The 13,251-nt window shown below is 42.8% G+C and overlaps 1 protein-coding gene across 4 annotated transcripts in view; it reads right to left on the bottom strand.

The window, feature by feature from the left end:
- The window catches only part of MAD1L1 (mitotic arrest deficient 1 like 1), a 352,753-nt gene that overhangs the window by 156,453 nt on the left and 183,049 nt on the right, over positions 1 to 13,251 (bottom strand). For all 4 annotated transcript variants that reach the window (XM_005420353.3, XM_031056543.1, XM_031056546.1 and 1 more), the window contains one exon: positions 8,559 to 8,647. In XM_005420353.3, the coding sequence (XP_005420410.1) occupies positions 8,559 to 8,647 (89 nt within the window). The remainder of the gene's footprint in view (positions 1 to 8,558; positions 8,648 to 13,251) is intronic.

The following is a 13,251-nucleotide window of genomic DNA, read 5'->3' as shown; positions in this document are numbered from 1 at the left end:
GCAGTAAGTTCCACAATTTAATTATGAGCTGTATGAAAAATTAGTTCAGTTTGTTTTATACTTCACATGTGATTATTTCACTGAGTGCCCATTAGTTCTGCTATGAAAAGTTGTGAATAAATGTATCACACTCCCTTCTCCACACCACAGTACAGGCCTCCTCTATTATTTCCTGAAGAATCTCAGTTTAGTCTCCTTCACACCAAGGATTTTCCATATTTTTATTGTTCTTCCTTGTTCCTTCAAGTTTTATATAGAGTTTTTGGCATGAAATAAGCTGGAACTACAAAGAGCTACTCAGACATATTCAGTGATACAATGAGGATTTCTGCTTTATTCTCAACTTTCTTTCCAACAGCTTCTAGTATTCTATTTGTATTTTTAACTATGGAGCACTTACCTGATATTTTCAGAAAGCTCTTCACAATAATGTCAGATCTCTTTCTTGAATGACAACAGCTCATTTAGAGCTCTCTGTTGTGGGAGTAGAAGTAAGGGTGTTTTTTCTTATGTGCATGGGTTTGGCAATTATCGACATGCAACTTCATCTCCGATCTCAAGCAGCATCCTAAGGTTTCATCTGAAATTCTGAATGCTCTGATAAGCTGAAAAATTTCATATTGTCTCAAACTCTGCCACCTCACTACTCACAAACCCCTTTTCTGTGTTGGACAAGTTCCCAATTCCCAATCAAAAGCATTCTAGGACCTAATGGAAAAACCCTCAGCATTGTGAAAACATTTATTCTTTGATTTTCCATATTTTAACTTTGTATTACATAAGCAAATTAATGGAAGAAAAACGCAGGAAGTTTTACAAAGTAAAAAATATCTGTGGCTCAGGAAATCTTGGAGACAAGGCACAGGGAAGCCAGGAGAGCCTCCTGGCAGAGTACCCAGATGTTGTGTCCTGTTCACATGGGCACCACTGGCCACCCCCACAGACAGTACACTGGGACAGCCAGACCTCCAGGGTTTATATATTCTTATCAATCCAACAAAGAATCTCCTTTTTAGTTCCATCAAAGTTTTGTTATGACCTTTGGCTCAAAGCTTTTTGAAAGGTCAAATACATTAGATCAACCATACCAGCCTTAGACAAATGATTGGTGAATCCTTCAGAGAACTCTATCAAACTTGTTAGGCAGGAGATATATGCATAAAAGATTGGATACAAAATTTTTGCTTGCATTTAAGTACTGAGTACAAAATCCTGATGCTCCTTCAAGACCCTCCCCTTCCACATGCTAACTTCTTGGGATTAATTGTGCAACAAATACAGAATAACACTGATCTTTGGATTCAATTTTCTCAGGAGCCTTTTCTCAGAATATTCTTAAAAAGTAATTAACTTGCTTAATACTTTTAAATTATCTAAATTAAGCTGAAAATCCTTGCACCATATAATAAAGTATACAGCCATCTGCCAATATCCCAAAATTATGCAACAGCAATTTCAGGTACAAGGAAGAAGTAATCTCTCCTATTCATTTGGCAACAGTTCCAAACTTTTCCATAGAAGCAGGTTGATCTACATCATGTTCAGCACAGAAATGTCTCCTTTATAAATATGCAGCTTGGATTGCCTAAATTATTTGTAAGCCTGACCCCTGCTGGCAATTTTCAAATATTATAAAGTCTCATTTTTTCTGCTCTTGGAAGCCTCTAAAATGCCGAGGAAGAGCTTTAGCACTGTCCAGGCCATTAAAAAGTATCATCAATAACTTTCAGAAGAGACACCAAGCTAGTGGGGAAGGAAGATGCTGCAGCAGGAGACTGAAAAGGTCAGGAAAAATGGAAATTCAAAGTGGAATTAATGCTTTTAACGATGCATTTCTAAATGGATTGCAGAGCAGGCCGCGAGGAGAGCAACACTCTTCTCTGAGGAACAACAGTGCAACAGCTCCTGAAAGGTCAGAGCCAGACACAGGACTCTCATCAGTACTTTCTCCATCCTTGACATGCTGAATTTTAATTGGGAACAAATTTCTCCCCATCCAGCCTCACAAATAATCTGATGCTGCCTTATCTGCCTGCAGAACTTGTCTCTGTGGGGAGGTTTAAGATCAGGCCTCTCAGTTGCCCTTTGAAAATCACTCACAGCAGCAGCCAGAAAACTCTTCCCAAAGACCTGAGACACAGCTGTAATGAGGGTAGATTCAAGCCATTACATTTTTGTGCTATTTCACCTGCAATTTTAGGATTCAATAATCTGTTTGTGCCCTTTGTGCCTCGCTGCTGAGCACATGGTGATTTAAAGCCCGGGGCACTCCCAGTCAGGCAGCAGATATCACAGAATCCTGAAATGGTTTGTGGTGGAAGGGACAGTAAAAACCATTGAGTTCCCCACTCTGCCATGGCAGGGACACCTTCCCCTATCCCAGCTGCTCCAAGCCCCATCCAACCTTGGACACTTCCAGGGATGGGGCAGCTTCAGCCTCTCTGGGCAACACTCTCCCCACCCTCACAGGGAAGAATTTCTTCCCAATTTCCCCTCTAGTCCTGGCCTGTGTCAGTTTGAAGCCATTTCTCCTTGTGCTACTGCTGCATGCCATGTCAAAAGTCCCTCCAACTCTCTTGTAGCCCCTTAAGGTACTGAAAGGCCACAATAAGGTCATCCTGGAGCCTTCTCTTCTCCAGAACCACCTGCAACAGGCACAGGAGCACCCCTGAGCTGGGGGTCACAGCATGAGCATGGCCTTGGGCTCACCCCCCAGGTGGCTGCTCCTTCCCAGTGTCCCAGCTTTGGGGGCATCCTCCTTTCCTGGCACAATGTAGGGCTCTAGGGCTTGTCCCATGCTCAGGGCAAGGTCCGTCCATTGAACCAGGGCACCCCCTGGCTCTCCTTCAGAGACAAAACCTGCTGCTTCCTCTGCACTGAGGAACAAGAACATTGCTGCAACCTTTGTGCCAAGAGGATTTTGGGACTGACTAGTGCTCTCACCGTTTATCCCTCTCCTATCTTATTTTTAACACTGTTAAGTGTCCTAGATCTCCAGTGGGAAAGCATTCAGAGCCATTAGCAAACAGTTTGTGCTATTCCAGCTTTGCTTCCCAGCCCCCTGGGAAACACTTCCCAACGGCAAAGAGAGAGAAGCAAGGGAAATCCTATCTATATATAAACACAGCAAAGCATTTGCAGCTGGTGGTTAAAATATGGAAGTCAAATATTGAAAAATATTTACTGGCTTGGCACTTGGATTTTTTTCATTTATGGATTTTTTTTTTTCATGAAGTTCACGTACAGGGATGGTTGTGCACTGCTTTGGGATGCACCAGCAGCTACAAAGGCAGCCTTGGTGCACACTCCTTGTGCCTTTTCTCTCCAGGAACACCTGCACAAGAGAGGTGATGCTATTTTATCACCAGTTTGCAATCCTCTACTTGTTACATATTGGAGTTACCTGCAAGTAGGGAGAACAACCCAAGACAAATCCATGTGAGCACCATGAAAAGAAGGGTACAGAAACACCTGGGTACAGCACAATCATCTACCAGCTCAATTTTTGGCCCAGAATGGTCTGGGTTGAAAGGGACCTTAAAGATCATTCAGTTCCAGCCTCCCCACCATGGGCAGGTACACTTTCCACTAAACCACATTCCTCCAAGCCCCATCAACCTGACCTTAAAAGCTGGTGTCTATTCTGAAAACAGCCCTGTGCCACAAGGAAGAAAGAAACATCAGTTACTTTCTGAAATACCAACACCATTGTCAAGTTTGTGATACGGGAAGAAACAATTTGAATTAATTTAAGGAGAATTCATGAACTTCTCCATACAGGGGTTTGAAAACATGAAAATATTTAATCTCTGGCAAAGATCTCTTCACCTGTCTAGAAGATTTTCCGGTATCAGACAGCTCAACCAGGAGCTGAAGGCTCCACAGGCATAAGGTAAATTGATGCCACCTCCACAACCTTTCACAAGATCAAATTTAGTGCAAGAATACAGATTCGTTGGCATTTGCTCAGCCTCATGGATTTTCCCTCTTTTAAAAACTGAGCTTCATATTGCCTTTAGTGCATGTTTCATTATCTCAAATCAGAAGGGGGAAGGAGGAAAAAAAACCCACCTACAGCCTCAGGTCTCCTAAAATGACACTTGTGAGAATCAGGAGACATCCCACTGTGTGTTTTCAGTCTGTCTAAAAACCTGAGATCGTGAGACAAGGCTGCTGCTACCTCAGAAAGGAAAAAAGGGGAAAATCTGTTGGATTTTCAACAGCAGCCAGGCACTCCAAAAGTCTCTCTGAATCCAGAGCTTTTCAGGGGAATTAACCAGTGGAAACTCCCCCCACCATCACCCTTTTATCTGATTTTATTGGTTTTTAGTGTTCTTAGCTGTGTTATGTGGCTGCCTGTGGAGATCACCAATGAGGACATGTCTCACAGAGGCCCCATCTGCCAAGGGGACAAGGCCATGTGGAAAAGCTACTGCAGAACAGGAAAATACTGAATGGAGCACAAAACGTATGTGTTGGGAAGATGCTATTAAGGGATCCAGATGGCATTGAGATGGTGTTAGGAGCAGAGCAGACAGAATTTCAGCAAGTGTGACTAATGGGCATTGGCAAGGACATGAATTTCTTTTGAATTACTGTAATTCTACCCAGTCACTAAATCCACAGAAAACATTTGGGATTTACTGGGGTTGCAGCTTGACAGCAGAAAGAAAAAGTTCAGATTTGTTCCAGCTGAAAAGGTTCTTCAGCTGTGGCCACTTAAGTCTTCAGTGAAGATCTTTCTTAATATATTCCTTTTATTTATAGATTCTGAAATACCAGTTTCTGCACAGTTATCACCTTCCCTCTAAAAGGTGCTAATGCCCAAATGCTGTACCCTACAGTGCAGGAACTCAATGGGTTGACCACTGTTTCTTTTCATAGGATCTGCAGAACATAAACAAATATTATTTCAGAGGGAGCGGCAAAAAGTGTGAGAAATGACAGCATTAGCACTGCTTTTATTGTCTCTGCAGAAACGATGATGCTGGGAGAGAGTTTCACATTTAAAGTTATAAAAGGTCTGACGAAACAGCACTTTGTTCTCAAGAGAAGGAGGAAAAACTGATAAAGTCTTTCAAGTTTCTGGCTGAAAATTTACTTTCCATACTAAAGAAAAATGAGACAAAAGGTATTTTTCTTAAAAGCTCTCGTTCACTCACAGGAGGTAAATACAGATTCAAAGGATTAATATGGATTTTTTTTCCCTCCTTTATGTCTCCCCTGCTTTTGTTTTCAGAAGTGAGCTCCTAGCCATGGGGTCTATATGGAAATGCCTGGAGGCTCAACAGTCCATTTCTGTTCTGCACACTCCTCTTGGTGGCTCCTATTTTTCACTTTCATTTGTGACAGCAGCTAACAGGGGAGGCTGGGCTCAGCCCAGAGCAGCTGACAGGCCATCCTGTAGGTTACAGGATTTCAAAGACTACAGAGATGGAAATAACTCCCTCATAAAGTGGCATTTCTTTCCCCACTTTCCAATTTGGAAGTTTGTGCTCTTCCCCTAGTTTTCTCCCAGTATTAGTTTCTGGCAGTGCTGTGTAGAAGAAAGGAGTGACAGTGGAGTTTGTGTTGTTCTCCTTAGCAGCTACAGAAAATTGAGTGAACTGGTGCTGTTGAGGCCCACAGGGGGAGGATGAGCACAGCAGACCTAATCCCTTCCCATTCTGATCCCTGCTCTCCTCCAAACCCCTTCTGTTCTTTAATCACACCCACCCAGTTCCCTGCTGCTGTATGGAGAGGACACATCCAGCTGAGCCACAAGGAGTGTTCTGATGTGGATCACAGCACATTCTTCCTGAGCTCCAAAGGGCTAGGAGAATGCAGTGATTTATTCTGTGTTCCTTTGAGAAGGAGCCTCTTCTGTGAAGAAAGAACTTGGCCCAGTTTCTTGAACAATGCACAGAAAATGCAAAATAAAGTCCAACCATATTCATTGACTGCTTAAGTCTAGAAACATAAGAAAAAAATCTTTATGGAGTCAATTCTGAGATTTCTCTCCACTCAGATGTGGAGTGCCTGAGAGTGTAAGGAGATGTCTGAAGCAGTAATAGAAGCCAACAGTAAGGAGAAAGGAGCAGGGACTGGCTTACAGTGCTCCAGCAAAGAAAGCTTCAGCTGAAAGAAAATGCCTTGCACCAAGGCATTTACTGTTAGAGCTGAGCAGTGAAAAGGGTGACAAAATCAAACAAATCCAAGCTTTGTGGAACAGCTCTGTAGCTAAATAACCAGCATCAGGGCCTGGGACAAGTATTTAAATTAGCCATGAGACCAAAATGGTTCCGTAAAAAATGACAGAAAAAACCAGTCTGGAATTAGAACGTGGAACTGTGGCTGCTATGCACTCACAGCATCAGGAACAAGAGAGATGAAAAGCCAAAATATCAACGTGAAACAACTGCAGAAGCTTGGCCTCTGCTGAAACAGCCTTCAGAGTATGGCCCATCATTGGAAAACAGCTCTGCACCATCAACCACCCCACTGGGAACTGGCCTGGGTTTGGGACATTGTGTGAAAGGTTTGACACCATTTCATGGAAGGAGGAGAGATTAGTAATCAAATAAATTCCTTAAAAACAGAGTGGGGAAAACATTATCTAGGAGCTCTACGGCTACTGTTGAGCTGAATCAAACACCACAATCCCATAAGAAGCAGGTTTTTGTGAGCTCCACTCATTCCTGCCCAGGAAATAGATTTTCATTCAGGGCAGAGCCAGACATCTCCATCCCCATTGCCACGAGCCTGTCCCACATGGTGTGGTTTGGACTATGTGGCAGTCCAGCTGCTTTCCCCTACACACACTGTCCCTGAAGCTGCTCAGGTAACAGTCAGTGAATGCTGTTCAGGGAAGCTAAACACCAAATAATGAGTCTTGGAGGGGAAAATAAAGAGCCTGAACATCTCCCAGATGAAAGGGTGCTGCAGAAACACCAACCAGGGAGAGAGAGATTGGGGAGGCACTGTAGAAAAACTGCAAACCTGCAGGTCCCAGAAGACAGTAGCCAGGCTGCTGGCTTTACTGATACACAGGCACATTATTAATCAGGAGTGACAGGTTTAATGCTGCCAAGGAGGTGCTGAATACTCCTGCAGCAGTGTAAACCGCAGGTTTCAGAGGGTCCAGTGTGCCTTAACACAGGAAAAACCAGAATGAGCTAAAAAAAAACCCACAAAAGGCAAAAGTTGATGAAGACAGGTTTATCTCCCTGAAAAAGGGAAGTCACAGCATTCTTTCCTTTAGCAGAACTCAAACTTATGATAGAATGAAAAAAAGGAGATGTATGCCTTGGGCCTCCAGAACTATTACAGCACCTTGAGGGAACTATAGGAGCAAGTCCCCAAGATTAGGTGTACAACCCTAAAATGTATTGGAATAGCTTAGCTGAACATGTGTTATTTTCAAGCACCTCCCTCCTGCTATGGAACTGGGCTTTCAAAGCCATAAAACAAGCTCCAGAGGCAAAGCACAAGAGCAAAGCCATAACATACAGGCCAGTAATTTCTGCTTTCTGCAAATTCTGCTTGCTGCAAAACCTTGCTTTCAGTCCTGTGAGGCAGTCACACTTTATTGTGATGGAGCGGAAAATATAAAAGAATTAAGAAGTGAAAGTCCAGCCAAAGTCTTACATCAGCTGAGAATAAAATACTCAGTCTGTGAGGACCTGATTTGCCCAACTTAAATAAAAGGAACTTTATTAAACATTCAGAAACAGATGAACTTTTTTGTGCTCGGTATTTATTGTGTCACCTGCTTTGCAATGGAAGCTGTAAAAGCTTTAATAAATACATGGAAAGGTTGTTTAGCTTCACTGTAGCTTTTGTAAATGTTCATGTATCCTCTGCTGAAATGCTGTTTTGTAACTTCTCTTTCACTGAATCACAACAGGTACCCCTCTGCCATCTCCAGCAATGCACAAGGGGAAACATCCCTCTTTTATCTCCAGTGCTACACATGCATCAGCAGCACAAAAGCTGGATTCTAAACCTCTTCACACACATGCCAACAGATCCTGTATTTACAGTCAAGATTTGGTCAAAATAACAAATAAACAGCAATGCTATTTCCACAGGAAATCAGTCAAGAGGGGGAACAGTGATGCAGGAGCCAGGCTTATGAATTAACTGACAGCAAAAGACCCCAAACATCAGAAGAAAAGAGCCTGAAGCCTCCCAAAAGATAGCAAAGCTTATAAAGTATCTAAATGCAGGGCAGATCATGGGCTGAGTGTTTCTGCTAATGCTTCATAGGGTTCTCACATCCATACAAGCTGGTGAGAAAGTAAAACTTGTGCTCAGAAAAAGAACATCCTACTTCAGGAACACAAGGAAAATATATTCTGATCATCACCCCACTGCCCGAACAGCAGGCAGCCTATGGACACAGGCAGTCTATACACATAAAATTCATGCACTATAGCATGGTGAGCTCCTGTACCTGCTGCTCCACCAGGTGATGGCAAAAACCACAGCAGGCAGTGGAACTGCCCCAGGCATTTCCCTTCTCATTAGTTCCACCAAAAAGAGTGGAATCTGCTCAGCCTTCCCCTTGCTTCGCCTACCTGAGCGTGTCCACCTCCTCCTTGGTGATGACAGTGCTCTGCTCAGCCGTGCACTGCTGAGACTTCAGGACCTTCATCTCCACCTCCAGCTGCAGGAGACAAAAGGCATTAGTTCCTGCAGCACTGCTAAGGGCACACACCAAGAGCAAAGGGAGCAGGAAATCATGAGGTTCTGCACGGGGCAGACTTCTCATGACACAGATGTGAAGCACAACCTCTCCTGTGTTGGATGTCAAAACCCCACAGAACTCTCCTTCCCTTTGCAATTCCTTTTGCCTTTCCTGACATTTTCTCCACAATAGATGAGGCACAGAAAGTTGAATGTTACTAGCAAAGCTTCTGCTTCTCTTTCAGGTATTTCCCCTATTTTCCCCCATGGATAATGGGATGCAGAAGACTCTGTGTGGCATTAGGAGTTCACTGGGACCTGAGGTTCAGTATTGGTAGTTCAACCTCACTCAATTCCCCCCCCAGAAGAAATGAACCACAGGATTACACTGTCTTGTCCACAAGAGCTCTGAGATACATACATTGAATCCAAAAGACTGGGGAATATTTCCAGCACTTTCCAATATACACTTCCAGCTCTAGCTGCTCAGGTAGCTCTGGCTGAACAAACAAACAATTAAGAATATTTTCTGCCTCTGGCTTTTTTGTTTGGATAGGAACTCACAAGAAAGTATTTCAAAACTCTACAGACATGAGAACTTCTTACCCAGACTCTACAATTCCCAGGCTCCCTGACTTGTAGCAGTCTGGATCCTTAATTCAGAGTTCATGACAACGCACAGATTGATAAACTCCATATGTTACCTATTTCTAAACCCCTCAGAAAATGATTTATTATGAAGTGTAAGCAGAGACAAACTACCTAGAGGATACTCAAACTTCTGCTCCAACACCTACTCCCAGCTTAGACCTTCTTCACACACTCATCCTTGAGATTCTGGACTTCCTTTTGTCATCTGTCTTTTTACCACCTGTCGACTAATTCCCCTAATAAATCTGTTGACGGAAATGATATTTTTTCACCCAGGAGGAAAAAAATAAGCAATCCAGCCTTAATTATAAATGCAAAACTTATGACCACAGAGAGTTCAGCGCTCAGCACCAGGGAAATAATCCATTAATACACCACTCCCTGCAACAGCACAGATTAGACTTGTAGAGCAAAATCACATTGCAAGGGAAAACTTCTGCAAGCTTTTTGCAGAAACTCCCCAATTTTACAAGAAAAAGGAGCATCTTGTCACGGGCAGTCACATTGCTTAGACAGAACTGAAGTTCTGACATGCTGCCTCTTTCCCCTTCCATACTTACCAGAAAAGACAGGCAGAGCATGGCAGTGCTGCTGGCAGGAAAGGACAAATAATAGATGGTTGGATTATGCTCCCACCTCCTTCTGACACCAAAGGAACAGAGCAGAAGAAAGCACCAAAAAATGGTTTAAGCTAATTCCCCCTGACACCCCAAAAAGCCCTGCATTCTCCCCCTGCCTGTCAAGAAACATCTAGGAATAAAAAATAAGCAAAGGCCCACCTGCATCATCAGGCTGTACAAATGTTAATGCATATTAGCTGCCTGATAAGATTATCACAGCCAGAAATGCTTCCCTCAATTTTCTGATTACTGAGCTTATCTCTCCCAGCTCAGCCCATCACAGATGGCTGGGGATAAAGCAAGCACACCAGATAATTCCAGGAATGTGAATAAAAGGTACTGGGATGAGGAGTAGGCTTGAATTCCAACCTACTTCTAGCAGGAAAACACTCATTATGCCTCCTGTTTCCCATGTCTGCTGAAGCCTGGATGTGTTTGCTGTTAGGAGTTTGAGGATGCTTTCTGGCCTGAGAGAGGGCAGCACTTGAGGATGGAAGGGCTGGTGAGTTATTTATCACCGGCTAAGAGGGCTCAAGAGCCTCAAGCCCACGTGGTACCTGCTGACCCACACAGATAAATCACTGCCACCTTCTCAGGGGACAAGGGGGACATTCCTCAGAGATGGGTGAGGAATCTGCTCTTGGGATCTGGGGGCTCTTGTGGTGGCTGCACACAAAAAACAGAGTCTGTGACAGGAAAAGGAGATGGGAGAGTGAACACACGTGAGCTTGTGGGAGCTTGTGAGAAGCATCTCACTCAATACACAGCAGTGACAAATTAGTGCCAGGTACGCTCAGGATGAGATTCCGCTGGGTTTCTAAGAATAAGCTGCTGAAGGAGAATGAGGAGGAAAGGGCACATGGGCTGTAAGGGCATTCCATCTCATTTTTATGTCCTCCCAATTTGCAAGCACCAAGACTCCCTGGACTGAAAATCTGATGTGCCTGAGGTGAGAAGGGACAGGAGGACACAGTGATTTCACTAAAGACGAAACTGGCTCGAGGAGTGAGATGTTGACACAGACCTGCTTCCCAGAACTAGGACTAAAACTACTGGAAAATTTAAAGTTCAGGTCAAGACATCATTTTGTGCCACAGGAAATTATTGCCATTCAGAGCTCACTAATTGTTTATAAAATAAGGAAGTAAAACAATTAAGGTATTAAATATTTCATTCAAAATGTGTTGTTTCTAGGTTTCATCCCTAGCAGTCATTAGGAAAACATCCCTTACTGCCAATCTCAAAGACGTTAACATATTCAGATATTAAAAATGCTATTTATTATTATGTTATTAATGCCTTTTCCAGGAAAAAAACAGTTAATTGAGATGAGATGGAGTGGATTACTCCTGGGACTCAATTCTGCTTTTCTGAAGGCAATAGAGTGCAAGCAGCAAAACAAAACAAGAATGAAGAGAATGGCTAAAAATAAGGAATCTGTTGATAAAGCCCAAGAGGTGAGGAGCCTTCCAAGATCATTCCCTTTGAGACAGCCTCAGGATAGCTCTGGGAATGGTTGATGAGCATGAAATAATTCACCACAGGGGCAGTTTGTCCCTTCCTGTCCACTTGTACTCAGTACCTGTGTCAAAGAACAGACTCAAGAAACCATAAGGAAAGGAAGAGCCAAACCCCTCCTGCTGCTTCCTCTGCCTAATTCCCATCACATCCCTTTTCCTAAATTAATTTCCAGGCCTAGTCTCTTGTTCACCAGATGCCACTTTCAGCAGGCATTTTATGCTTTTTGAACCAACTCACTATTCCTGACTAAACTCTTCCAATTTTTATCAATAATTTTATGTGACTGGCTGAGTTAAACTTTTATTGCTTTGAATACATTAAACTAGTAGAAGTCATTGCCAAGCAGAGAGGGGAAAAGGGCTGCTCAAATTACAGCTCACTGCTGCATTCCCCCATTCCATACCAAACGACCCAGGTCAGCCTTGATCTTTTAACTGGCATTGAGAGAAGACAGGGAACATTGCTGTGAAAATACAGCATTGCACTTCTTGTCCTGAAAGATGCACAAGAGGGACCTAAGGACCTACCTCACCTGCAGGAGCTTCAGGGATTATATCACCCAGGATCAGACCCCCAGTGATATTCCCACCCTAGAGAACACATTAGCAACTTGCTATTTTAATAGTTTTTAAAGCTACCTAATGTTTTTATGATAAGGCAGAATAATAAGTAATATCAGAGCCCATGGATGAATAAAACACATGAACAGGTACTTAGTATTTTGAGGATGTGTTGTTCTCCTCTCAAAATATACTGGCGCCCCTTGTTCTCAACCTAAAGTAATCCCATTTATCCTGAACTATTTTATCTCTTTCAATTCTTAAGCATGAATTCCAGCACAGCTTTATTACTCTCAATAAAGAGTGATCAGGACACATACAGGATATAGACTAATTTTAGAATGTCCATTGTCAGAAATATGCAAGTGTCCCAAAAGATGAAGTGCAAATAATTTTTCCAAAATAAGTACTTCCATCATTATTTACCAAAGGAGAAAGAGAGGAAGGAAGAACATGGATGCATTTTCATCTCATCTTTAATTATACGAAATATCATTCTTCTTTCAGCCTTACTTTTAAACCTGCCTGGACAAGATTCCAAGAAGGTGGTTCTCCTCCAAGTGTTAATGACATAGCAAACACCCACAGCAGGGTAAGAAATATGCTCCTCACTGCTTCTCTCTTCTGTAGCAATTCTTTAAAGACATATGAGATGACAGGAAAAACAAAATTATAAATTCATCTCCTGACAGCTAGAAGAAACAGAACTTTAGAGAGTTGATTTTCTTGGTGTATTTCTGGCATTTGTCATTTCTGACCCATATTTGTCCCCTCCAAGCCAGCACCCTGAGTCTCTACAATGCCATGGACCTGTTGTTCCTCAACTCAACTCAACTCAACTCAACTCAACTCAACTCAACTCAACTCCAGCAGGTTTCAGCATTAATGGAGCAAAGCTTTCCCAGAGCCTCCCACTGACCACTGCTGTCCACACCCCATCTTCAGAATGAGTCTTATCACAGGTCAGATCAGTCAGCCTTGAAAACCACATTTACAAACTTCTGAAAGTTTTAAACATCCTGCCCAAAAGAATGATCAAATCTCTGTTCAGGTGACTCATTTTGGGTAGTAAAGGACTCAAAATCTAAAGTATTTCAACGCACTGCCAAAGTAGGATTTGCATGTTGAAAAAAAAAAATATGGGGGCTGGTTTACTCGCCCACATCATGTACACACATTTCACAGAACACATGCTGGAGACATACAGTTATTATTTGAATAATGAGTGCATT

Source organism: Geospiza fortis, unplaced genomic scaffold, assembly GCF_000277835.1.
Source record: "Geospiza fortis unplaced genomic scaffold, GeoFor_1.0 scaffold237, whole genome shotgun sequence".
In the NCBI taxonomy this organism is placed as follows: domain Eukaryota; kingdom Metazoa; phylum Chordata; class Aves; order Passeriformes; family Thraupidae; genus Geospiza; species Geospiza fortis.
The sequence above is the reverse complement of the archived record's forward strand: the minus strand, read 5'-3'. Positions and strand labels throughout refer to the sequence as shown.